At 50.5% G+C, this 26,974-nt stretch overlaps 1 protein-coding gene across 1 annotated transcript in view; it reads right to left on the bottom strand.

The window, feature by feature from the left end:
* Nucleotides 1-1,239: 1,239 nt before the first annotated feature.
* The window catches only part of LOC125449015 (RING finger protein 212B-like), an 85,771-nt gene continuing 60,036 nt past the window's right edge, over nucleotides 1,240-26,974 (bottom strand). The window contains exons 11-14 of the mRNA XM_059641782.1: nucleotides 23,488-23,642; nucleotides 21,974-22,032; nucleotides 3,820-3,863; nucleotides 1,240-1,355 (exon numbers count right to left, since the gene is read on the bottom strand). Of these exons, the coding sequence (XP_059497765.1) occupies nucleotides 1,328-1,355; nucleotides 3,820-3,863; nucleotides 21,974-22,032; nucleotides 23,488-23,642 (286 nt within the window). The 3' untranslated portion in view covers nucleotides 1,240-1,327. The remainder of the gene's footprint in view (nucleotides 1,356-3,819; nucleotides 3,864-21,973; nucleotides 22,033-23,487; nucleotides 23,643-26,974) is intronic.

Raw genomic sequence — 26,974 nt, 5'->3', positions numbered from 1 at the left:
AGTAGTCCATGTTTGAACACAGTGAGTCCCAGACAGCTCTCAGGCTTGGACTGATAACTGGCCAGTAACATTGATGTCACACAAGCATCAGGCGACAACAACAGTCAAACCATCTCCCCATCATATTCAATGGCACTGCCCACCATTTATATCTGGGACGGCGGTTATCACTGACCAATTGGACCAATCCATGTAAACACAGGGGCTACAACAGCAGGTCAGAGGCTGGGAACCTTGCAGCAAATCACTCACCTCCCAACTCCCCAAAGCCCTATTCTCCCCTGTCGACCCAGTATGAGTCAGGAGAATGGTGGAATACTCCCCACCTGCCCTGAATGGGAGCAGCTCCGACAACATTCGGGAAGCTTGACACCAACCAGGGACAAAGCAGCCCCCGCTCGATGGGCACCACATCCACAATCATCCATTCCCTCCACCACGTACCAACTACAAGATACACTGCAGCGAATCGTCAAGAGTCTGTCGACTGCACCTTCCAAACCTGTGATCTCTACCACCTTGAAGAGCATAGGCAGATACGTGAGAACACCAACCTGGTTCCCTTCAAGCTACACATCACATTGAACCTAAATCACTGTACCTTCAGCGCGGCTGGAACTCATAGTACCCATGACCCAAACCCACTGAGCTGCAGATTGGATCAGGAACACCACAGGCAGATTCAGGCCTGGCTTTCAAATGGAATTTGAATAAATAGCTTAAGAAAGAGAGAAAAAGAAGGCAGGGCGACAGCGAGAAGGTGAGGCAGCAGGTACTGGCTGAGTGCACCGAGCTGGTATGGCTCCTGTGGCTATAACCATGCTGTAATTCATGTTAGTGCCTCTTAACTGTACTAAGGTGAGAACTAGTGCACTGTCACACTCTCGGACTGTCACCTGCAACCATGATCAGATTTTTGCCACAGACTGTGCCTGATATGTACAGTGAATGCTGGAAGCTTTGTCTTACTCCTGCTCCCATCCACGAAACCCAGGATGGCGGGACTCTGGTTGGGGAGGGTTTGGTGGGAGCTCCGCAAGGCTAGACCAAGTTGCCGCTGACAGCTACTCCCCCTAGCCGAACCAAGAACGCAGCCAGGACAGCCAGGATCCGCACTAACCAAGCTGTTTTTTATTAGGTTCTCTGACTACAGCGCCCACCAGGAGACAGAGAAACATCTGCCTCTCCTGTCTGCCGCCGCTGCACATCGCCCCCCCCCCCCCCCCACCCCACCCTTCCGCCCGTCACGCCAGCCGATGCTGGGCAGCCTCCTCCTTGTGGCTGCGTCCCTCTGCCGCCCCGTGCCTCCCTGCTTGCTCCACCGCACCTACACCACGGCGTTTCTAGAGAGTGGGCTGCAACAAAGAGATTAGTGAAAATTTGTAGCTCCGGTTGTGGGATGCAGTTGTTGGTTTGCTCACTAAGCCAGATGTCGTGTGGCGTGCGGACACTTCGTTACCCTTCTAGGCAACATCATCAGTGCGACCTCTAATCAAAATGCTGGTGTTCTGCTCCGTCCTGAATTTATATGATCCTCTGGTGTGGAGGATCTTGTCACTTCCGCTTCTGTATTTAATCTGTGTGTATTGAGGCAAGTGGTCATGTGTTTTTACTGCCGGCTGGTGAGCGTGTATCCTGATCGTGTTTCCTCCCCGTTTGTGCAAGTAATTTTTATTGCACTCGCTGCATGGGATTCTGTGTATCAGGTTAGTCCTGTTTACTGTCAGTATGGGGTCTTTGACAGCATATGACACAGTGCTGACGTAGGTTTGTGGGCAACTGGCCAATGCCTACAAAACAAATGGCAGTCACAGGACACAGTACAATAGAAGACACCAGTAAACACTACCCTATATCAAAACTATATCAGAAAGGATGACCAGACTCCTAAGACCACATAGATCATGACTGTACACAAACCTACATCAACACTGTGCCAAATGCTCTCAAAGACTAAAGACCCCAGCCTGACAGTAGATAGATAGATAGAAAAGTACAGCACAGTACAGGCCCTTCGGCCCACAATGTTGTGCCGTGGAATAATCCTAATCCAAAAGTAAAATAACCGAACCTACATTCCCCTCAATTCACTGCTGCCCATGTGCATGTCCAGTAGTCGCTTAAATGTCACTAATGACTCCATTTCCATGACTACCACTGGTAAACTATTCCATGCGCTCACAACTCTCTGGGTGAAGAACCTCCCTCTGACGTCTCCTCTATACCTTCCTCCTAACACCTTAAAACTATGACCCCTCGTGGCAGCCAATCCTGCCCTGGGGAAAAGTCTCTGGCTATCGACTCTGTCCATGCCTCTCATTACCTTGTACACCAGTAAACAAGGCCAAGGCGATATACAGAATCCCATGCAGCGAATGCAATAAACGTTACATTGGGACAAACAGGGAGGGAACTGATGACCAGGATACAGGAACACCAACCGGCTGTAAAAGCACATGACCAACATTCACCAGTCCCAATACACACAGACGATGAAGGCCATCAGTTCGACTGGAATAAAGTGACAATACTGGGGCAAACAAACAGCAGGCATGTTAGGGGGATTTCTGGAGGCCTGGTTCTCAACATGGGGCTCCATTAGCAAACAAATAGAAATAAACCCTTTATACAGACCTCCGATAAAAAACAGAACCAGAAGTGACATGACCCTCTACACCAGAGGATCACATAAATCTGGAACGGAGTTGAACACCAACGGTTCAATTAGAGGTCACACTGATGCCTCGAATGGAAACGAAATGTCTGCACACCACAGAATAACCAGCTTGGTGAGCAAATGAACAACTGCAACAAAGACAGGACAATTACCGCTCCCCCACCACCCCTGCCCTGGTTATGAGGGTGCCAACGCTCTCCCTCCTCCACAACCGTGTGGTTATCTCTGGCAATCTGAACCACATACAAGAAGGGGTGGGGGGGGGGTGGTGTCCGCAGCTGCGAAGTTAACCCCCACGCCTCCAACCTTCCTGACACACGTGCAGGGGGGTGGGTTTGCATGGCACCTTTCGCATGTCAATTCCACACACAATCTTATTGAGCGAGAAGTGTTAGGATGTTGGTCTGTCCTGCTCTTGGTGGGGGTGGGGTGGGGGTTCGGAAAATGACAGCCATTCTCGATCCCAATTCACACTCCCTTATTCACAGAATCCGTACAATGCAGATACAGGTCATTCAGCCCATTGAGTCTGGGCTGACCCCTCTAAAGAGCATTGCACCCAAACCCAACCCTCCACCGTATTCCCATAGCCCTGTATTTCCCATGGCTAACCCACCTAACCTGAACATTCCAGGTCATCAGGAGAAATTCAGCACGGGCAATCCTCCTGGCTTGCAAATCTTTGGACTGCGGGAGGAAACCAGAGCACCTGGAGGAAACCCACGCAGTCACATGGGGGAGAAGGTGCAAACTCCACACAGACAGTCGCCCGAAGGTGGGATTGAACCGGGGTCCCCTGGCGCTGTAACCGCCGAGCAACTGTGCCGCCCCGTGGGGCGACGAGAAGGATCACGATACTGGATCGACACCTTCTTCGTCATTCCCTGCACCACAGAGCACAGCGGCCTTCCGTAAGCCTTTGACACCCACCCAAATCAGCTTGGGCCAGGTGGAGACACGAACTGGGACTTCCCGCTCTGCCTGGAACTTGAGGGTAAGACACAGAAGTTACCATAGCTGAAGGCTTGCACAGGGCTACACATGAGAAAGGGGGCACGAGGGGATGGAAAACTACCGTGACATGGGTATGAAGACATCCCTCCCCATGCTCCGATAGAAACATCACGTCAGCAGATTCTTACATGGAAGGCTGTCGGAAGGTGGTGTTCCGCGGTGTGGTGATCAACTGTTGGGAGAGAGGAGGAGGTTAGGACGAAGTATTGAGATAGTGCAGCTGGAAAATATGGGAGCAGCAGTGGTCCATCTGACCTGTCAAGTCTACTCCCCCCATTCAGTGAGATTGTGGCTGATCTGATCATCCTCAACTCCCACTTTCCTGCCTCTTCCTCACAAAGCTTGATTCCCTCGCTGATTAAAAATCCCTCTCTCCCTCGGCCTTGAATATCCTTGATGACCCAGCCACACCCGCGGTAAAGAATTCCACAGATTCACTCCCCGCCCCTGCGGAGACAGAAGAAATCCCTCCCCATTCTCCGGCGTCATTGGGCGACCCCCTCGCTCTGAGATGATGCCTCCTCTGGTCCTAGACTCTCCCACACAAGTGGGTAACAACCCCTCCCCATCTCCCCCTGTCAGGCCTCCCCTAAGAATCCAATAAGGTCGCCCCTCATTTCTCTAAACTCCAATGAGCACAGGCCCGACTGACTCAAACTCTCCTCATAAGAATATCCACACCTGGGATTAGCCAAGTAAACCCTCCCTGTCACCAATGCCAGGATAATTTTCCATAAGTGGCCCTAAACTGTTCACAGTTTTCCAGGGATTCTGCCGACGCTGGAGAATCTGAGGTAACAAGGTGTGGAGCTGGATGAACACAGGAGGCCAGGCAGCATCGGAGGGGCAGAGAGGTTGACACTTCAGGTCTGGACCCTTCTTAAAAAAATGAAAATATTTTTGCCTGCTGTGTTCATCCAGCTCCACACCTAGTTATCACAGTCTTCCAGTTGTGGTCTGGCGAGTTGACCTTGTATTCTTTGAGCAAGATTTCCATTATCCTGTGACCCAACCAGTATTTGGTGTGTCGATGAAGAGCATGACATTGGCTGACCTAATCATTACAACGTTGTTGGGATCTTGTTGTACTCAGGCACACAGCCACACATGTCCTGTGTCGACAATGGTAGCAGGCAAACATTTGTACCATACAAATGCTAGTGGCCATCTCCAATAAGAGACTATCCAACCATCACCCTTTGACCACGAGCATTACAAGCACAAATACACAGTGGCTACAAGAAGTAGCTTCATTTTAGATATAAAATGCACTGCACCAAGGGTCCTTAGACAGGACCTTCCAAATTATGCAACATCATTGTAATGGCAACATCAGACTCTCTAGAAGGCTGAAGTAATATATATATGGGACACCAACACTTTAAATTGTCCTCTGAGCCACCCCTCACCACTCTGGTTTGGAAATAAATTGTCGTTCCTTCACTGTCACTTCCTAACAGCATTGTGGATTTACAGACACTCCCCGACTGCAGCAGCTCCAGACAAGGGCTCATCATATCCTTTTTTCAAGGGGCAATTGCAGACGAGCAATACATGCCAGACTAGCCAGCGACAAAAAAAATCACCGCAACTCCGTCACTCCCCACCCAGCCTAATCCCACTCCGTCACTCCCCACCCATCCTAATCCCTCTCCGTCACTCTCCACCCAGCCTAATCCCTCTCCGTCACTCCCCACCCATCCTAATCCCACTCTGTCACTCCCCACCCAGCCTAAACCCAATCCGTCACAGCCCACCCAGCCTAATCCCACAATGTTACTCCCCACCCAGCCTAATCCCACAATGTCACTCCCCACCCAGCCTAATCCCTCTCCGTCACTCCCCACCCATCCTAATCCCACTCTGTCACTCCCCACCCAGCCTAATCCCTCTCTGTCCCTCTCCACCCAGCCTAATCCCACACTGTCACTGCCCACCCGACCTAATGCCACTCCGTCAATCCCCACCCAGCCTAATCCCTCTCTGTCACTACCCACCCAGCCTAATCCCTCTCTGTCACTCCCCACCCAGGCTAATCCCACACTGTCACTGCCCACCCAATCTAATGCCACTCCGTCAATCCCCACCCAGCCTAACCCCACTCCGTCACTCCCCACCCAGCCTAATCTCACTCCATCACACCCTACACAGCCTAATCCCACACTGTCACTCCCCACCCAGCCTAATCCCACTCCGTCACTCCCCACCCATCCTAATCCCACTCCGTCACTCCTCACCCAGCCTAATCCCACTCCGTCACTCCCCACTCAGCCTAATCCCTCTCCGTCACTCCCCACCCAGCCTAATCCCACTCCGTCACACTTCACCCAGCCTAATCCCATTCCGTCACACCTCACCCAGCCTAATCCCACTCCGTCAATCCCCACCCATCCTAATCCCTCTCCGTCATTCCCCACCCAGCCTAATCCCACTCCGTCACACCTCACCCAACCTAATCCCACTCCGTCACTCCTCACCCAGCCTAATCCCATTCCGTCACTCCCCACCCAGCCTAATCCCATTCCGTCACTCCCCACCCAGCCTAATCCCACTCCATCACTCCCCACCCAGCCTAACCCCTCTCCTCGCTCCCCACCTAGCCTAATCCCATTCTCCTCGCTCCCACCCAGCCTAACCCCACTCCGTCACTCCCCACCCAGCCTAATCCCACACTGTCACTCCCCACCCAGCCTAATCCCACTCCATCACACCCTACACAGCCTAATCCCACACTGTCACTCCCCACCCAACCTAATCCCACTCCGTCAATCCCCACCCAGTTTAATCCCACTCCGTCACACCTCACCCAGCCTAATCCCACTCCGTCACTCCCCACCCATCCTAATCCCACTCCGTCACTCCTCACCCAGCCTAATCCCTCTCCGTCACTCCCCACCCAGGCTAATCCCACTCCGTCACTCCCCACTCAGCCTAATCCCTCTCCGTCACTCCCCACCCAGCCTAATCCCACTCCGTCACACCTCACCCAGCCTAATCCCACTCCGTCACTCCTCACCCAGGCTAATCCCACTCCATCACACCCTACACAGCCTAATCCCACACTGTCACTCCCCACCCAACCTAATCCCACTCCGTCAATCCCCACCCAGTTTAATCCCACTCCGTCACACCTCACCCAGCCTAATCCCACTCCGTCACTCCCCACCCAGCCTAATCCCACTCCGTCACTCCCCACCCATCCTAATCCCACTCCGTCACTCCCCACCCAGCCTAATCCCACTCCGTCACTCCCCACCCATCCTAATCCCACTCCGTCACTCCCCACCCAGCCTAATCCCACTCCGTCAATCCCCACCCAGCCTAATCCCTCTCCGTCATTCCCCACCCAGCCTAATCCCACGCCGTCACACCTCACCCAGCCTAATCCCATTCCGTCACACCTCACCCAGCCTAATCCCACTCCGTCAATCCCCACCCAGCCTAATCCCTCTCCGTCATTCCCCACCCAGCCTAATCCCACTCCGTCACACCTCACCCAGCCTAATCCCACTCCGTCACACCTCACCCAGCCTAATCCCACTCCGTCACTCCCCACCCAGCCTAATCCCACTCCATCACTCCCCACCCAGCCTAACCCCTCTCCTCGCTCCCCACCTAGCCTAATCCCATTCTCCTCGCTCCCACCCAGCCTAGCCCCACTCCGTCACTCCCCACCCATCCTAACCCCAATCCGTCACTCCCCACCCATCCTAGCCCCAATCCGTCTCTCCCCACCCAACCTAATCCCACTCCGTCAATCCCCACCCAGTTTAATCCCACTCCGTCACACCTCACCCAGCCTAATCCCACTCCGTCACTCCCCACCCATCCTAATCCCACTCCGTCAATCCCCACCCAGTTTAATCCCACTCCGTCACACCTCACCCAGCCTAATCCCACTCCGTCACTCCCCACCCATCCTAATCCCACTCCGTCACTCCCCACCCAGCCTAATCCCACTCCGTCACTCCCCACCCAGCCTAATCCCTCTCCGTCACTCCCCACCCATCCTAATCCCATTCCGTCACTCCCCACTCAGCCTAATCCCACTCCGTCACTCCCCACCCAGCCTAATCCCACTCCGTCAATCCCCACCCAGCCTAATCCCTCTCCGTCATTCCCCACCCAGCCTAATCCCACGCCGTCACACCTCACCCAGCCTAATCCCCTTCCGTCACACCTCACCCAGCCTAATCCCACTCCGTCAATCCCCACCCAGCCTAATCCCTCTCCGTCATTCCCCACCCAGCCTAATCCCACTCCGTCACACCTCACCCAGCCTAATCCCACTCTGTCACTCCTCACCCAGCCTAATCCCATTCCATCACTCCCCACCCAGCCTAATCCCACTCCATCACTCCCCACCCAGCCTAACCCCTCTCCTCGCTCCCCACCTAGCCTAATCCCATTCTCCTCGCTCCCACCCAGCCTAACCCCACTCCGTCACTCCCCACCCAGCCTAATCCCACACTGTCACTCCCCACCCAGCCTAATCCCACTCCGTCACTCCTCACCCAGCCTAATCCCACTCCGTCACTCCCCACTCAGCCTAATCCCTCTCCGTCACTCCCCACCCAGCCTAATCCCACTCCATCACACCTCACCCAGCCTAATCCCACTCCGTCACACCTCACCCAGCCTAATCCCACTCCGTCAATCCCCACCCAGCCTAATCCCTCTCCGTCACTCCCCACCCAGCCTAATCCCACTCCGTCACACCTCACCCAGCCTAATCCCACTCCGTCACACCTCACCCAGCCTAATCCCATTCCGTCACTCCCCACCCAGCCTAATCCCACTCCATCACTCCCCACCCAGCCTAATCCCTCTCCTCGCTCCCCACCCAGCCTAATCCCATTCTCTTCGCTCCCACCCAGCCTAACCCCACTCCGTCACTCCCCACCCAGCCTAACCCTAATCTGTCACTCCCCACACAGCCTAATCCCACTCCGTCACTCCCCACCCAGCCTAACCCCACTCCGTCACTCCCCACCCACCTTAAACCCAATCCGTCACTCCCCACCCAGCCTAATCCCATTCTCCTCGCTCCCCACCCAGCCTAATCCCACTCCGTCACACCTCACCCAGCCTAACCCCAATCCATCACTCCCCACCCACCCTAATCCCTCTCCGTCACTGCCCACCCAGCCTAACCCCACTCCGTCACTCTCCACCCAGCCTAATCCCATTCTCCTCGCTCCCCACCCAGCCTAATCCCATTCTCCTCGCTTCCACCCATCCTCATCCCTCTCCGTCACTCCCCACCCAGTCTAATCCCACTCTCTCACTCCCCACCCATCCTAATCCCACTCCCCTCACTCCACACTCAGTCTGACCCCACTCCCCACTCAGTCTAATCCCACTCCCTAACTCTGCACCCAGTATCCTACTCTCACTCCCCACTCACTCTAATCCCACTCTCTCACTCCCCACTCATTCTAATCCCACTCTCTCACTCCCCACTCAGTCTAATCCCACGCTGTTCTACACAGCTCAAATATTTAAACCTGCAACAACTGCCTGCTACCAATTCTTGATGTGAAGACTGTTTGCTCTTTCATTTAACCTGAGTCTTGCAGTTATCCCAATGCGAGTAACATCCTCCCCTCCCCCATACAAAGGAATGTGTTTGCTGACCTCTCAGGGTTGAATTCTTGGGCTGTCTCATTACCCTGTGCCTGAGGGCGATGGACCGTGGAAACGCTCTCTCTGTGTCTACTTGCAGTCCCTTGGCTTTCACCCCTTGCAGTGTGAGAGTGTAGTGGAAAAGGTCATGGAAACTAGTCAGTGATTCTTTCAAGACGGAATACAAGTGTGAGGGACTGCCTCTCTCGCTGAGTTGATTAAACAGCAGAAAATCAAAACAAATCCTTTGTCCAAAGGGTAGCAAGAACAGGGGACCTGCTACTGTAAGGGCAACTAGATTTGGGGGAATGAACAGATTGATATGTTGACTGGGTGATGGGGGAGGGGGACCGACGTAGAGAGAGAGAGAGAGAGAGAGGTGGGGGGTGAGGTGTAACTTCAATCTTTGTGGATAGCTGAGGGTCATGTAAGATAACAGGAAATAGCAACAAGAGTAGGCCATTCGGCCTCTCAAGCCTGCTCTGCCATTCAATACTATCACGGCTGATCTAAATGCCTCACATTCACTTTCCTGCTCTTTCTCCCAAAACCCTGGATTCCTGACTGATCACAAATCTATCTATCTCAGCCTTGAATGTACACAAGAAATCTACCCCGACGCAGCCCTCTGCAGCAAGGAGTTCCAAAGATTAGTAACCCTCTGAGGGAGGAAATTCCTCTTCATCTCGGTCATAAATTGGCGAGCCTTTATTCCAAGACTATTGCTCAATGGCCTGCCACCATGGTGCAAACACTGACATCCTATACAAGTCAGTTTGGAGAAAACAGAGGTGGAGGCAGCAGGGAGGGGCTGCGGTGCAAAGGTGGAGGGACTGCGAGCTGAGCTCGTTTTCCAACAGCAAGTCCAACCAGACCTTGGAGATGCTCCAAAGCGTGACGGCACTCAGCAAGGGTTCCAGAAGCTTGGATGCTCACCACTCCCCCACTCTGCGTGAATTTTTTTTAAAAATTCCTTCCTCTCACTGCTGCTGGGAGTGAGGGTGGCTGGCACACAGTGGGCAAGGGGAAACTCTGTGAGGGACTGTCTGTGGGTGCCCAGCCCATTCACCCTGCAGTGTGAGGCTCAATGTTTGACTCTCTCTCCCTCCTGCCTCTGTACTGCTGCCAAGCATCTGCTCTCTCCGGCTCCCTCCTTTGCCACCGTTTAAGACTCTCTTGGGTGTGAAGGCTGCGAGTTCCAGAGGCTGAGGGGTGACCTTATAGAGGTTTATAAAATCATGAGGAGGGTGAATAGCCAAGGTCTTTTACCCTGGGTAGGGGGTGTCTGAAACTGGAGGGGCATAGGTTTAACATGAGAGGGGAAAAGATTTAACAAGGACACAAGGGGCAATATTTTCAGGCAGAGGGTGGTGGGTGTATGGAATGAGTTACCAGAGGAAGTGGGTGGAGGCTGGTACAATTACAACATTTAAAAGGCATCTGGATGGGTACATGAATAGGAAGGGTTTTTAAGGATACGGGCCAAAAGTTGGCAAATGGGACTGGATTAATTTAGGATATCTGGTGCATATGGACAAGTTTGACTGAAGGGTCTGTTTCTGTGCTGTACAGCTCTATGACTGTAAATTCAACGCATACTGGAAGCGAAGTGAGGGAGTTCTCCAGGGGAACATTTATCCTTCAACCAACGCTTAAAAACAGATGGCGCATTACCTCACTGAATGTTTGCAAAACTGCAGTGAACAGGATCTGGCTTCTATATTTTTGTAATTACCACAGTGACTCCACCTCAAAAATTACTTCATTGGCTTGGGGTCAGCCTGAGGTCTACAAACACTTTTTTTTCTCTCTCTCTTCTTAAATCTGCATTTTAAGACTGGAGGTTCAAAAACAGACCCAGTTCATGCTTTGGTGACCCCCAAGAGAAATCTAACCTTGCGAAACAACAAGTTCCTCCTCTGGTGTCCCCCAAGTTGTTTCTCAGAGACTATTTTTTGGTGGGAGCCTCACTGGCTAGGCCAGCATTAGTAGCTCATTAAAAGCTGGGTGTGAGCTGCCTTCTTGAGCCGCTGCAGTCCAAGCGCTGTAGGTAGACCCGCATTGTTCCTAAGGAAGGAATTCCAGGATTCTGACTGAGCGATACTGAAGCAACGACGGTACAGTTCTAAGTCAGGATGGGGAGTGGCACGGAGGTGAAATTGAAAGGCGATGATGTCCCTTGTCCTTCTAGATGGTAGAGGGACATGGGTTTGGAAGATGCTGTCTTAGCAGCCTCGGTGAGTTTCTGCAGTGCATCCTGTAGATGGTACACACTGTTGCAATCCTGCATTGGTGGTGGAGGGACTGAATGTTTGTGGATGTGGTGCCAATCCAGTGGTGGGGGCTGCTTTGTCCCTGGACGGTGGTGACAAGCTTCTCAAATGCTGTCAGAGCTGCCCCCATCCAGGGCAACTGGGGAGTATGCCATCACACTCCTGACTTGTGCCTTGTTGATGGTGGGACAGGGCTTTGCAGGGAGTCAGGAGGTGAGTGACTTGCTGCAGGATTCCCAGCCTCTGACCTGCTCTTGTAGCCGCTGTATTTGTTTGGCGGATCCAATCCAGCTTCAGGACAATGGTGATCCCACATAACTATGGCAGTGGGGGGGATTCAGTGACAGTGATGCCACATTGAATGTTAAACTCTCTCTTCTCAGAGGTAACGATTCAAAATTGCGCAATCATCTGTGAATATCCCTACATATGACCATACACTGGAGGGAAGAACACTGACGAAGTAGCTAAGAGGGTTGTGCTGAGGACACTACCCCCAGGAGCTCCTGCAGTGATGTCCTGGAGCTGAGGTGACTGACCTCCAACAAGTACAACCATCCTTCTTGGTACTAGGCATGGCTCCAACTAATGGAGAGATTCCTCCCAGTTCCCACTGATTCCAGTTTTGCGAGGTGTCCTTGGTGTCACACTGGGTCAAATGCAGCCTCTCAGTGCAGTGCTGTCCCCTCTGGAATTCAGCTCTCTGTCCACGTTTGAATGAAGGCTGGAATGCGGTCAGGAGCTGAGTGGCCCTGGTGTCACTGAGCAGGTTATGGCTGAGTAGGTGCTGCTTGGTAGCTCTGTTGATGGCACTTTACTGATGTTCGAGAGTAGACTAACCAGGCAGTAACTGGCTGGGGTTAGACTTGTCCTGCCCGTTGTCCACAGGAAACTGAGGGAATTTTCAATGTTGCTTGGTAGATGCCAGTGTCACAGCTGTAGGTGGCTAGGGGTGTGGCAAGTTCTGAAGCACAAATCCTCAGTACTATTGCTGGGATGTTGTCAGGTTCCTTAGCCTTTGCAGTATTCAGTTCCACTTTTTGATAGCATGTGGAGTGAATCCAGCTGGTTGAAGACTGACAGCTGTGATGTTGGTGAGCACTGGAGAGGGCCAAGACTGATCGCCCACTTAGCAATCCCAGCTGAAGGCTGTTGCAAATACTTTAGCTTTATCTTTTGCAGTGATGTACTGGGCACTCCCATAATTGAAGTTGGGGATGTGTGTTTTCTCCTTTCCCCAGTGAGTAGATTAATTGTTCATTAAATTTGACAGGGTGCATGCCAATCAGGAGGAGGTTCTCTCACCCATGTTTGGCCTGATCCAATAAAAGTTCAAACTGAGGGCTCTCAGGGAAACTCCGTCCCTTCAGTAGGTCCCTGGGTCAAGGCCTCTGTTGGGTCTGGCCTGGTGGGACAGGACATATCCGGGGGTGGTGGTGAAGTTGTCTGACATATGATTGTGTCAGCTGACTAATCTGTGATACAGCTCTCACATATTCAGGGACTAGCCCCAGGTGTTAGTAAGGAGGACATGCAAAGTCGACAGGGCTTGAGAGTTTGTCATTGCTATTTTCTACAGCAATGTCATACAGTTTCATTCCTTTAGTTTTTGAGTTTCTTTTAGGGGTTGTGTACAACTGACTGACTGATTAGACGTTTCAGAGGGTAGTTAAGCCTGCTCCACCATTCATTAGGATCACGGCTGATCTGTTTGAGTTTCAAATCCCATTTCCCTAGCTGCCCATCACTGCCTAACAAGAACCTATCCACCAATGTCTATAAAATAGTCAATGAACCTGCCTCCACTGCCTTCTGAGAGACAGATTTCCAAAGTTTCACATCCATCAGAAAAAAGGATATTCTCTGCAGCCCTGTCCTGAAAGAATGCAGGGAGAGGCTGAACAGGCTGGGGGCTAATTTCCCCGGAGCATTGGAAGCTGACGGATGACCTTATAGATGTTCATAAAATCATGAGGGGCGTGGATAGAGTGAATAGCCGAGGTCTTCTTCCCAGGGTTTGGGAGTCCGAAACCGGACAGCATTGGTTTAAGGTGAGAAGGCCAAGATTTAAGAGGGACCTGAAGGGCAACCTTTTCACGCAGGGAATGGTGCATGCATGGAATGAGCTGCCAGAGGAGGTAGAGAGGCTGGTACAATTACAACATCTAAAAGGCATGTGGGTACATACATGAATAGAGGAATATGGACCAAATGCTGACAGATGGGACTAGGTTAATTTAGGATATTTGTTCGACATGGGCGAGTTCGGCAGAAGGGTCTGTTTCTGTGCTGTGACCTGTCTGCCTTGCTAAAACCATTCAGGGTCTTGTGTACTTCAATCAAGTCATTCCTTACCCTTCTAAGTTCTAGTGAAAACATGCCCAGTCTGTCCACTCTTTCCCCATAAGGTATCCCACTCGTTCCAGGTATCAATCTACTAAACATCCTCTGAAGCATCTCCAATCCATTCCAACGTATCTTTTAAAAAGAGTCCAGAACCGCACAAAGGGTTTGTGATAAGATCTCTTCAACACCCTCACCTTCATGGTTCCGTTTCTCTTGTAATGGAGGACAGCATTCCATTAGCTTTCTCAATTGATTCCTGTACCCGCATACTCATTTCTTGTGACTCATGCACTAGATGCCTCCTCCAGACTGAATTCTGCAGTCATTTGGCACCTAAGTCATGCTCATTCTCAATTTTCCAGCCAAAGTGAATAAATTCAGATTTTCCCACATGGGCTCCACCCTGCCAGATTTCTGCCCACCCATTCAATCTATCTGTAAATACCGTATGTCCTCTTCACATCATAAAAATAAACTTTCCTTCTCCTCTTTCTGTCATCTGCAAACTTGGCTACCGTTGCCTTTGTTCCTCTTCACTAAGTTACTGATGTTAGTTGTAAAATGCTGAGGGTCCAGCACAGACACCTGGAGCACTCCATGTGTTACATCCTACCAATTAGAGAAAGACCCACTTATGTGTACTCGATTTTCTGCCAACCAGCCAGCCTTCTGTCCATGCTGGTATTTTATCCACGACACTACGTGTTTCAACTCGGCATAATAACCTCTTCGGTGGCATTTTAACAAATGCTGAAAATTCAGTATATTAGTAGGTTCTTTTTACCCAGAGCGCGTGCTACCCCTTCCGAGGATTCCAATAAATTGACCAAACACAGCTTCCCTTTCACAGATTCATGCTGACTCTGATAACCATGACTTTTTCTAAGTGCCCAGATATAAACCTCCTTAAGGATTGATTCTGACACATTCCCCATGACAAATTAAAAGGCCAATGGTTTCCTGTTTACTGTATCTGTCTCTTCTGGAATAGGAGAGTTATATTTTCAACTATCACTTCTGATGGAACCTTTCCAGAAAATTAACATTGATGCATCTTCTACCTCAATAGCCACCTCTTTTAAGAACCTAGCTGGAAGTCTAACCTGAACTCGGAGACCGATTAGTCTGTGGCTCCATCAATATGCTCAGTACGGCTTCCCTGCTGATTGTAGTTTCACCACAGAATCCCTACAGTGTGGCAGAGATAATGGGAACTGCAGATGCTGGAGAATCTGAGATAACAGAGGAGCCCTACAGTGTGGCAATATGTCTGATAGTGCTTAAATGGTAATGTTACAAACCTGTAATATAAATGTTGTAATCCCTTTGGGCTCTGGTCATAACCTACACTGTAAACACTGCGCTCCCTCCAGGCTCTGGGGATCCCTGAACTGTAAACACTGCGATCTCTCAGGGCTCTGGTGATCCCTGCACTGTAAACACTGCAATCTCTCAGGGCTCTGGTGATCCCTGCACTGTAAACACTGCGATCCCCCTGGCTCTGGTGATCCCTACACTGTAAACACTGCGATCCCCCTGGCTCTGGTGATCCCTGCACTGTAAACACTGCGATCCCCCTGGCTCTGGTGATCCCTGCACTGTAAACACTGCGATCCCCCTGGCTCTGGTGATCCCTGAACTGTAAACACTGCAATCTCTCCGGGCTCTGGTGATCCCTACACTGTAAACACCGTGACACCCTGGGCTCTGGTGATCCCTGCACTGTAAACACTGCGATCCCTCCGGGCTCTGGTGATCCCTACACTGTAAACACTGCAATCTCTCCGGGCTCTGGTGATCCCTGCACTGAAAACACTGCGATCCCTCCAGGCTCTGGTCATCCCTACACTGTAAACACTGCAATCTCTCCGGGCTCTGGTGATCCCTGCACTGTAAACACTGCGATCCCTCCGGGCTCTGGTCATCTCTACACTGTAAACACTGCAATCCCTCCGGGCTCTGGTGATCCCTACACTGTAAACACTGCGATCCCTCCGGGCTCTGGTCATCCCTACACTGTAAACACTGCGATCCCTCCGGGCTCTGGTGACCCCTGCACTGTAAACACTGCAATCTCTCCGGGCTCTGGTGATCCCTGCACTGTAAACACTGCAATCTCTCCGGGCTCTGGTGATCCCTGCACTGTAAACACTGCAATCTCTCTGGGCTCTGGTGATCCCTGCACTGTAAACACTGCAATCTCTCCGGGCTCTGGTGAGCCCTGCACTGTAAACACTGCAATCTCTCCGGGCTCTGGTGATCCCTACACTGTAAACACTGCAATCTCTCCGGGCTCTGGTGATCCCTACACTGTAAACACTGCGATCCCTCCGGGCTCTGGTGATCCCTGCACTGTAAACACTGCGATCCCTCCGGGCTCTGGTGATCCCTACACTGTAAACAGTGCAATCTCTCCAGGCTCTGGTGATCCCTACACTGTAAACACTGCAATCTCTCCGGGCTCTGGTGATCCCTACACTGTAAACACTGCAATCTCTCCGGGCTCTGGTGATCCCTACACTGTAAACACTGCAATCTCTCCGGGCTCTGGTGATCCCTACACTGTAAACAGTGCAATCTCTCAGGGCTCTGGTGATCCCTACACTGTAAACACTGCAATCTCTCCGGGCTCTGGTGATCCCTGCACTGTAAACACTGCGATCTCTCCGGGCTCTGGTCATCCCTACACTGTAAACACTGCAATCTCTCCGGGCTCTGGTGATCCCTGCACTGTAAACACTGCGATCTCTCCGGGCTCTGGTCATCCCTACACTGTAAACACTGCGATCCCCCTCGGCTCTGGTGATCCCTGCACTGTAAACACTGCAATCTTTCTGGGATCTGGTGATCCCTGCACTGTAAACACTGAGATCTCTCTGGGCTCTGGTGATCCCTGCACTGTAAGCACTGCGACCCCCCGGGCTCTGGTGATCCCTGCAGCATAAAGTGTCCAGGCTCCAGAGATACCAGCATTGTCAGGTAAAGTCGCCATAGAGCTGCTCTCTCATTAAAGAGATGATTGGCCATGGTTTAATTTGAGGGTCACCACACCTCAGGTGAGGGGAGAGGTTGAGACGGAGATTCTTTCGTGGTGACCTTCGTCAGTGCAGGAATCGAATCCACGCTGTTGGCATCACTCCTAGTTGCAAACCAGCTGTCCAGCCAACTGAGCTGACCCCCACCCAGCACTGTATACGTTGTAAACCCCTCTGGGCTCAATGTTCGGCATACAGTAAACACACTGCAACACCTCCAGGCTCTGATATCTCTGCACTGCAAACACCAGGACTTCTTTGGGCACTGGTGATGCCAGTCTGCAAACCGGCATGGGCTCCCTAAAGGATTTCAATACAGTGCCACACAATAAAACTGAAAGAAGTTATAGCTCAAAGGATAAAAGGTGCTGGAGCAACACGGGTACAACATTAGCTGTTTACCTCGAAACTCAGTAACGATTAACAGATTTTTTTTAGAATGCAGCAAGGTTTGTCTTGGAGTCCCAGCATTGGGACCCGTGCTTTTCCTGACTTATACTAATGATCTAAATCTTGCAGTGCTGTGAACTGCACGACACTCGGAAACATTATAAACTATGAAAAGGACAGTGTAATGACATCAACTTGTCAATGTCCTCTTGTGAGTGGATGGTGGGTGAAGGATGTAAGTCAACACTGTAGAAGAATGCATTTCAGTGGAGAGACATAAAGCGTATTCTAAATGCTGTCCAGGAGCATAGAGACCCGCTTGTACATGTGCTTAAGTCACTGAAATGTTGCAGGTCCGGTTGAGAAAGTTGTTCGTAAAATCCTGTGAAAGTTAATTCATCCCAGCCTAGGATTTATTGATAGGGGCATAGAGTACAGGAGCAGGGAGGACGTCGTGCTAAACTTCTATAAAGGCAAAGCCAGCGCAGTTGTACCAGACCACGAGGGGTACTCTTTCATTCAAGAGAAATAACTGGTGAGTGGTTTAACTTGTGAGCCACTACGGCTCAGGCGAGGGGAGAGACTGAGAAGGAAACGCTAACGTGGTAGCCTCAGCCAGTGCGGGAGCTGAACCCAAGCTGTTGGCATCATTCTGTGTCACAAACCAGCCGGCAAGACAAATGGGCCCTAAACTTGTATCCAACCCAAGTTAGAGTGTGTTAGCTGGAGTATTGTGTACAATTCTAGGCGCCATACTTTAGGAATGATGCACAGCAAACTTTTTATTGACTGGCACCCGTCGGACCGGGAGTGCGCTGGTTGGTCAAATATTCTCGATAATTAAGAGGCACACATAACCGCAGTAAACCCTGACCGCGCAAAGCTTCGAGACATCAACAACCCTCAAAAAATCTATGTTAAAATATCGACACACTTCCTAAAATCAATGTAAAAGCCACAGTAAGTAACAGAAATGTAATACGGGGGGGTACACACATCATTATTACACATTATTTACAGCACTGAACATCGCGGTGTTTGAGGTATTTAATTTTTGCTGCGGTTAAAACGACGTTTGCTGTAAACGAATTGGAGAGATGCAATTGCAGGCAAGGTTTCTGAGAATGATTCCAGGGATGAGAAACCTCAGTAATGAGGGAATGTTGGACAGGTTGAGATTGTTGTCTTTGGAGAGGAGAAAGCTAACAGGAGATTGGATTGAAGTGTTCAAACTCAAGAGGTCTGGACAGAGCAGACAGGGAGAAACTGGTCTCTGCTTGTGAAAAGGTCAAAAAGCACATTATGGGATTGGATATTATTGAGCTGGAGAGGGTTCCGAAGAGGCTTACCAGGATGTTTCAGAGATAGTAGGATCTGCCGATGCTGGAGAATCTGAGATAACAAGGTGTAGGGCTAGATGAACACAGTAAGCCAAGCAGCATCAAAGGAGCAGGAAAGCTGATGTTGCGGGTCTCTTCAGAAGGGTCTAGGCCCAAAACATCAGCATTCCTGCTCCTATGATGCTGCTTGGCCCTGCTGTGTTCATCCAGCTCTACATCTTGTCATCTCACATTCTCCAGCATCTGCAGTTCCCACTATCTCCTACACCTTGTTATCTCTTTTACCGGGATGTTGCCAGGTACAGAGGGCTTAAGTTAAAAGGAAAGGCTGCGACTTTTTTCACTGGAGTGTAGGAGGTTGAGATGTGACCTTATAGACATTTATAAGACCATAAGACATAGGAGTGGAAGTAAGGCCATTCGGCCCATCGAGTCCACTCTACCATTTAAATCATGGCTGATGGGCATTTCAACTCCACTTACCCGCACTCTCCCCGTAGCCCTTAATTCCTTGTGAGATCGAAAATTTATTAATCTCTGCCTTGAAGGCATTTAACGTCCCGGCCTCTACTGCGGTCCGTGGCAATGAATTCCACAGACCCACCACTCTTTGGCTGAAGAAATGTCTCCTCATTTCAGTTTTAAATTCACCCCCTCTACTTCTAAGGCTGTGCCCACGGGTCCCAGTCTCTCCGCCTAACGGAAACAACTTCCCAGCATCCACCCTTTCTAAGCCATACATTATCTTGTAAGTTTCTATCAGATCTCCCCTCAACCTTCTAAACTCTAATGAGTACATTCCCAGGATCCTTAGCCGTTCATCGTACATTAAACCTACCATTCCAGGGATCATCCGTGTGAATCTCCGCGGGACACACTCCAGGGCCAGTATGTCCTTCCTGAGGTGTGGGGCCCAAAATTGGACACTGTATTCTCAATGGGGCCTGACTAGAGCTTTATAAAGTCTCAGAAGCACATCACTGCTTTTATATTACAACCCTTGAGATAATCGACAACATTACATTTGCTTTCTTAATCACTGACTGTACCTGCAAGTTAACTTTTAGAGAATCCTGGACCAACACTTCCAGATCCCTTTGTACTTCTGCTTTACGAATTTTCTCACCGTTTAGAAAATAGCCCATGCCTGTATTCTTGCTTCCAAAGTGCAAAACCTCACATTTACTCACATTGAATTTCATCAGCCATTTCCTGGACCACTCTCCTAAACTGTCTGAATCTTTTTGCAGCTTCCCCACCTCCTCAGTACTACCTGCCTGTCCACCTATCTTCATATCATCAGCAAACTTCACCAGAAGGCCCCCAGTCCCTTCATCCAGATCATTAATATATAAGGTGAACAGCTGTGGCCCCAACCCTGAACCCTGTGGGACACCACTTGTCACCAGTTGCCATTCCGAAAAAGAGCGTTTTATCCCAACTCTCTGCCTTCTGTCAGACAGCCAATCCTCAATCCAAGCCAGTAGCTCACCTTGAACCCCATGGGCCCTCACCTTGCTCAGCAGCCTCCTGAGCACCTTATCAAAGGCCTTTTGGAAGTCTAGATAAATAACATCTACTGGGTTTCCCTGGTCTAACCTACTTGTTACCTCTTCAAAGAATTCTAACAGGTTTGTCAGGCACGACCTCCCCTTACTAAATCTATGCTGACTTGTTCTAATCTGACCCTGCACTTCCAGGAATTTAGAAATCTCATCCTTAACAATGGGTTCTAGAATTTTACCAACAACTTAGGTTAGGCTAATCGGCCTATAATTTTCCATCTTTTGCCTTGATCCTTTCTTAAACAAGGTCATGAGGGGTATAGTTAAAGTGAACGGCAGGTGTCTTTTCCCTTGGGTGCGGGCGTTCAAAACTAGGGAGCGTAATTTTTTAAGGTGGGAGGAGCAATTTTAAGAAAAGACATGGGGGCGTTTTTTTTTCACACAGAGAACGTTTGTGTGTAGAATGAGCTTCCAGAGGAAGTGGTGGATGTGGATACAGTTACAACATTTAAAAGACATTTGGGTAAGTACATGAATGAGAAAGGTTTGGAAGGATATGGCCCACGAGCAGGCAGGTGGGACTAGTTTAGTTTGGGATTAAGCTCAGCATGGACTGGTTGGACTGACTGTTTCCACACTGTACGATTCTCTGAGAGGATGCAGGTTTAAAGTGATTTGCAAAATTAGCAATGAGGTGCATGAGAAAAAACATTTTCACACTGCAAGTAGTTACGGTCTGGAATAAATGTGGTGGCAGCAGATTCAATTGAGGCATTAGGTTATTGAAATAGAAACAATACGCAGGGTTAGGCAGGAAAGGGCAAGAGAATGGCACTACATCTTACCTTTATTGGTCAGTGCATTGAGTACAAAAGTTGTGAGGGTCATGTTGCAGCTGTACAGGACATTGGTTAGGGCCACTTTGGGAATACTGTGTTCAATTCTGGTCTCCCTGCTACAGGAAGGATGTTGTGAAACTTGAAAGGGTTCAGAAAAGATTTACAAGGATGTTGGAGGGTTTGAGCTACAGGGAGAAGCAGAATAGGCTGGGGATGATAGGAACTACAGATGCTGGAGAATCCAAGATAACAAAGTGTGGAGCTGGATGAACACAACAGGCCAAGCAGCATCTTAGGAGCACAAAAGCTGACGTTTCGGGCCTAGACCCTTCATCAGAGCTGGGGGCTGTTTTCCCTGGAGTGTTGGAGGCTGAGGGTGTGACCTTATAAAGGTTTATGAAATCATGAGGGGCATGGATAGGGTGAATAAACAAGGTCTTTTCCCAACGGTGGGGGCATCCACAACTAAAGGGGCATTGGTTTAAGGTGAGAAGGGTACAAGATTTAAAAGGGACATGAGGGGCAGCTTTTTCACACAGGAATGAGCTGCCGGAGGAAGTGGTGGAGGCTGGTAAAGTTACATCACTTAAAAGTCATCTGGATGGATACACTTAATAGGAAGGGTTTAGAGAGACTGGGGCCAAATGCTGGCAAATGGGGCTAGATTAATTTAGGATATCTGGGTCAGCACAGACAAGTCTGATCAAAGGGTCCATTTCCATGCTCTACATCTCCTTGACCCTAAGTCATCACATTCCTTTGGCATGCTGGTGCACACAGGATGGGATGAATGGCCTCATTCTGCACCATAACAGTTCTGGGACCCCTCTGGATCACTGTAACCTCTGTCATTGCGGAGATGTTAAATCCTGGAAAGCCCACCAGACAGGCGTGCCCCACCCCACCAGTTTAACCTGATTACGTTTTACCTGAATCGGACGTCGAGGTTCGCTGTTCACCGAGGGAGCGCGATGGCTGTCACTCAGTCCTGGAAAAGACAAAACGCGGTCACTTTTGGTGGTACAGAACTTGAAATATCACTAAAAAGGAAGTCACGTTGCAGAAGGTTTTGGCCCTGCAATCGTCCATGACCAATGCCGAGAATGCCAAATTTCAAACAATCACAACAATTTGTACCACCCGAGAAATGCTGGCTCACTGTGCATCCTGTCCTGCTGCAGGCAGCGTGGAGACCATACCAAATGAGGTCTGTGCTCACAACCAAAACATCTACAGTTAAATACAATGCTGAACAATGCCAAGTGCACCAACAGCTAACCCGACAATCAGTTTAACATAAGCGACATATATCCACGTACAGGCGCGCGTTTTCTGAAAACAGGAGGAATATTGTCAATTGTTGCATCTTTATTGAATCAGAGAGGGGCCTGGGACGCCCGTAGCTCCCCAGAGCCTTCTCCGATGACAACGGTTTGACCAATCAGGATCACTGTGCCAACCAATCTGCACCCTTTCCACCTACAGTATGAATTGCTGCGATCGCCTGAAATTTGGCATTCTCACATTTATCTTTAACAGCGCTACATGGAGAAGATCTAGTAAAGTATTTGTCTTTTCAGTAATTAAAACAAAAACTTGCTTCACAAGCCATTGGGAGGAGCCCACGGCCATTACCAAAACCTGGTCCAAGGTTCTAAACATTCTGGCTCAGCAGAACGGTGAACAGGAAAGCACACATTCCCAATCCGAACGGTTTTACAAGCGAGATGGGAGAGAGAAGAAGCTGGAAGAGACAATGCCTCTCGAGTGGTGAGGGACTGTGGGAATCCTCAGCAGGACAGGGAAGAGGGAAGTAGCACAGTGGGTTGTGGGGCTGTGGTAGGGATGGAAGAGAGATCACAGCAGCTACTGAAGTGGGGAACACGGAGGATGGGAAAGGAAAAGAGAGAGAAATGGCGATGGGAAATAGGGAGAAACTGCGGATGAGGGAAGATACAGCATGTTTGGAGAGGCGGAGGAGGCAAGGATTCCATCGTGCTGGGCGGGGAGGAAGAGAGAGAAAGGGAATCTATGATGGGTGGGGTGGAGGGGATTGCAAATGGAGATTGAGAGGACAGAGCACGTGGGAGGTGTAGGACACACAGTACAAGGGAAAAGCCAGGTAGAGGTTTGAAGGCTGCAATTGGGGAAGCAGAAGACAAGGAGTGTGGGGCGGAGGGGGAACAAATAAAACTATGGCGTGGGTGGTCAATGGTTATGAATTCAGGGACGGCGGTAAAAGTTGGAAAGGACGTGAGGTCAGTGTCTGGCCAAGGTGGAGGCGCGGGTGAGCGTAGTGAGTGACAGTTTGTTGACTGCCTTGTGCTGCATGTCATGCCCTCTGAGTCACACAGAGAACAGCAGCGGTGAGGCATAAGCTCGGATTGTTCGAGTGTGTGCGCGTGCGCGTGGCAGACTGGTGCTGGAGCGGAGAACGCCTTACCAGCGAGAGTCAGAGGATTGACGTAAGCCGCCAACGGGACATGCCTCGTGCTGTGAGAGGGGGGAAGGCCGCCATCCCTGAGGCTGTATCCCTCCGAGGAGTCCTGCCCTCCACTCACTGGGACAGTTAGCAGAGTCGGGGTTCTTGATGCCAATCTGAGAAAGGCAAAAGAATGCTGTTGTCACCACCACCTTCATGAACAGGCCGTGAAAGCATCAAGTAATCCCCTATGCACTTCATTAATACACTCCCTCCCCCCTACCCCGACAACACACACACACACGCACACGCACGCAGGCAGCAGGAGTTGGCAGGAGCAATGAAGAGACACGTTAAAGTATCTCTGTTGGGAGCTTCCTGCCATGACCATGTTTAAGCTTTGAACTGGGTATCTTCTGCCAGGCCCACAAGTGCTCGGCAGAGCAGCTTTTCAGTGGCCAATGGGTCACATGGTGTCCTCCAACTTCACTGTCTCCATCCTGTCCTGCAACTGTAGTCTCCACACATCACCTCATTTGTACAGAGATATCTTCAACAGTGCACCCTCTGCTACTCCATCTCCAAACAGCTTCTGGACCTCAACCACCTCCAAACAATTAGACGGCTTAAGCTTTCATCACAGAATCATCAAAGAATCCCTACAGTGTAGAAGCAGGCCAATTGGCCTATCAAGTACACACCAACCCTTCCAACAGCATCCCCCCAACTATCTTTTTAAGCCTACATTTCCCATGGCCAACCCACCCTAACCCGCACGTCTCTCGGCACTACGGGGCAATTTAGCACGGCCAACCCACCCTAACCAGCACGTCTCTGGACACTACGGGGCAATTTACCACGGCCAACCCACCCTAACCAGCACGTCTCTGGGCACTACGGGGCAATTTACCACGGCCAACCCACCCTAACCAGCACGTCTCTGGACACTACGGGGCAATTTACCACGGCCAACCCACCCTAACCCGCACGTTTCTGGGCACTACGGGGCAATTTACCACGGCCAACCCACCCTAACCAGCACGTCTCTGGACACTACAGGGCAATTTACCACGGCCAACCCACCCTAACCAGCACGTCTCTGCAATGTGGTAGGAAACCAGAACACTCTGAGAAAACCCTACACAGACACAGCGGGGAGAATGTGCAAACTCCACGCACACATTCACCCGAGGCAGGAATCTAACCTGGGACCCCACCGCCATGAGGCAGCTGTGCTAACCAGTCCACCTGATGAAGGAGCAGCACTCTGAAAGCCTACGGTTCCAAATAAATCTGTAGGGACTATCACTTGGTGTTGTGTGATTTCTGACCTTCTCCACCCCTGTCCAACACTGGAATATCCACATCAGTGAAAAGGCAAACTTTCCCTTCTCATCCTTCTACAGTGTTCTGCAGTCCTTGATGTGGTCGACCACACTATTCTCCTCCAACAGATCTCTACTGCCATCCAGTTGAGTCAGGCAACTCTCTCCTGGTTCCACTCTTATTTATCTATCTAATTTTGCCCAGAGAATTACTTGCGATGCCTTCTTTTCCTGTTTGAACAGCGTAGCTTTTGATTCCCCAAGGATCTATCCTCGGCCTCCTTTTATTTCTCATCTACACACTGCTCCTTGGCCACACAGAGTCATAGGGCTGTACAGTGCAAACAGACCCTTCGGTCCGACTGGCCCATGCCATCCAGATATCCTAAATGAATCCAGTCCCATCTACAAGCATTTGGCCTGTATCCCTATAAACCCTTCTTATCCACGTCCCCATCCAGATGCCTTTTAAATGCTGTAACTGTACCAGCCCCCACCCACTTCCTCAGGCAGCTCATCCTATACACGTACCACCTTCTGTGTAAAAAAGGTACCCCTTAATTATCTTTTAAGTCTTACCTCGAGTAACTGCGGCCTTTCGGTTGTTTCAGCAGCGGGAGCCCGGGAGAAGGTGAAAGGGCAGCCTGGGAAGGTAAGCTTCCACCCAATGAATCTGGGAGTTAGCTAACACCCGAGGCACTAAACGTGAAGTGTCTCCCACCCTTCCACATCCTCCCACCCAATAATAATGACTAAGTGTGGGGTGCAGGCAAGCAATTTGCATTTTTGTTCCCCTCATCTCTTTGTTATCTTTCCCGGTGGTCACCTGGATGCCAAATCCTCTGCGAGAGGGTCGGAAGGCAAAGCCAGAGTCTGTTTGAATATATAACGGAGTAAATTTACTGGTACAGAGAACACTGCGAAACTGAAAAAAACTAATTCATTTTAAATAATTAACTAAGTAGAGATGGCAGGCCCGGTGATGTTCTGTAGCCGTATGATGTGGGAGCTGGCTGAGCCCATTGAGAACGGCAGTGACCACATCTGCAGCAAGTGCTGGCTGTTTGAGGAGCTCCGGCTCAAAGTTGATGAGCTGGAATCCGAACTCCAAACACTGCGGCACATCCGGGAGGGGGAGAGATACCTGGATGCTGTGTTCCAGGAGGCAGTCACACCTGGTGGATTAGCTAATGTCAATTTGATCGGCGGGCAGCGACAGCAGTGTGTGACTGCAAGGTAGAGGGACCCTGCAGACGGGAACACAGGAGCCGCAGCCCTCGACATTGTCCCACAGGTATGAGGCACTTGCTCCCTGCGTGGATGAGGAACAGGGCTGCAGGAAGGATGAGTCAACTGACCAATGCACCATGGTCCAGGAGGCCATTCAAGAGGGTGGGGGGAGCTAAAGGACGGGTTGTACTTGTAGGGGATTCCATCATCAGGGGGACGGACAGTATCCTCCGTGAGCAGGATAGAGAATCCCGCAGGGTGCATTGCCTGCCCGGTGCCAGGGTGTGAGACATCTCTGACCAGCTTGAGAGGGTACTAGAGAGGGAGGGGGAGGATCCAGCTGTTGTGGTCCTCGTAGGTACCAACAACATAGGCAGGACTGGGGAAAAAAGACCTGTTTCGGGAATTATGAACAGCTAGCAACAAAATTAAAATACGGGTCTTCAAGGGTCATAATCTCTCGCTTGCTGCCTGAGCCACGTGCAAATTGGCGTAGGGAGTTGAGGATCAGGGAAGTAAACACGTGGCTAAAAGAGTGGTGTGGGAAAGAGGGTTTCCTTTTCATGGGGCACTGGCATCAGTTCTGGGACAGGAGGGATCTATACCGCTGGGATGGACTCCACCTGAACACGGCCAGGTCCAGTGAACTGGTGAAGGGTAAATCAGGTGGTTAATAGGACTTTCAACTAGTAAGTAGAGGGAAGGGAGAAGTGAGCGTAGAGGGAGAATAACAATTAATGTAAGGTAAAGCAGCAGGTTAGCAGGTGACGAGGAAGCTTCAACTCCATTGAAAATTAGGAAAAAAGTTAAGGGGAGGGATAATTTAAGAGCTGTTAGTAATGGAGATGATAGGACCCAAAAATAAGGTGCAAAAACTGGCATAAGGGCACTTTATCTGAATGCGTGGAGCATTTGAAACCAGGTGGGTGAGTTGACGGTACAAATCATTGCAA

The sequence above is a fragment of the Stegostoma tigrinum genome, chromosome 43, assembly GCF_030684315.1.
Source record: "Stegostoma tigrinum isolate sSteTig4 chromosome 43, sSteTig4.hap1, whole genome shotgun sequence".
Taxonomy (NCBI): Eukaryota; Metazoa; Chordata; class Chondrichthyes; order Orectolobiformes; family Stegostomatidae; genus Stegostoma; species Stegostoma tigrinum.
The sequence above is the reverse complement of the archived record's forward strand: the minus strand, read 5'-3'. Positions and strand labels throughout refer to the sequence as shown.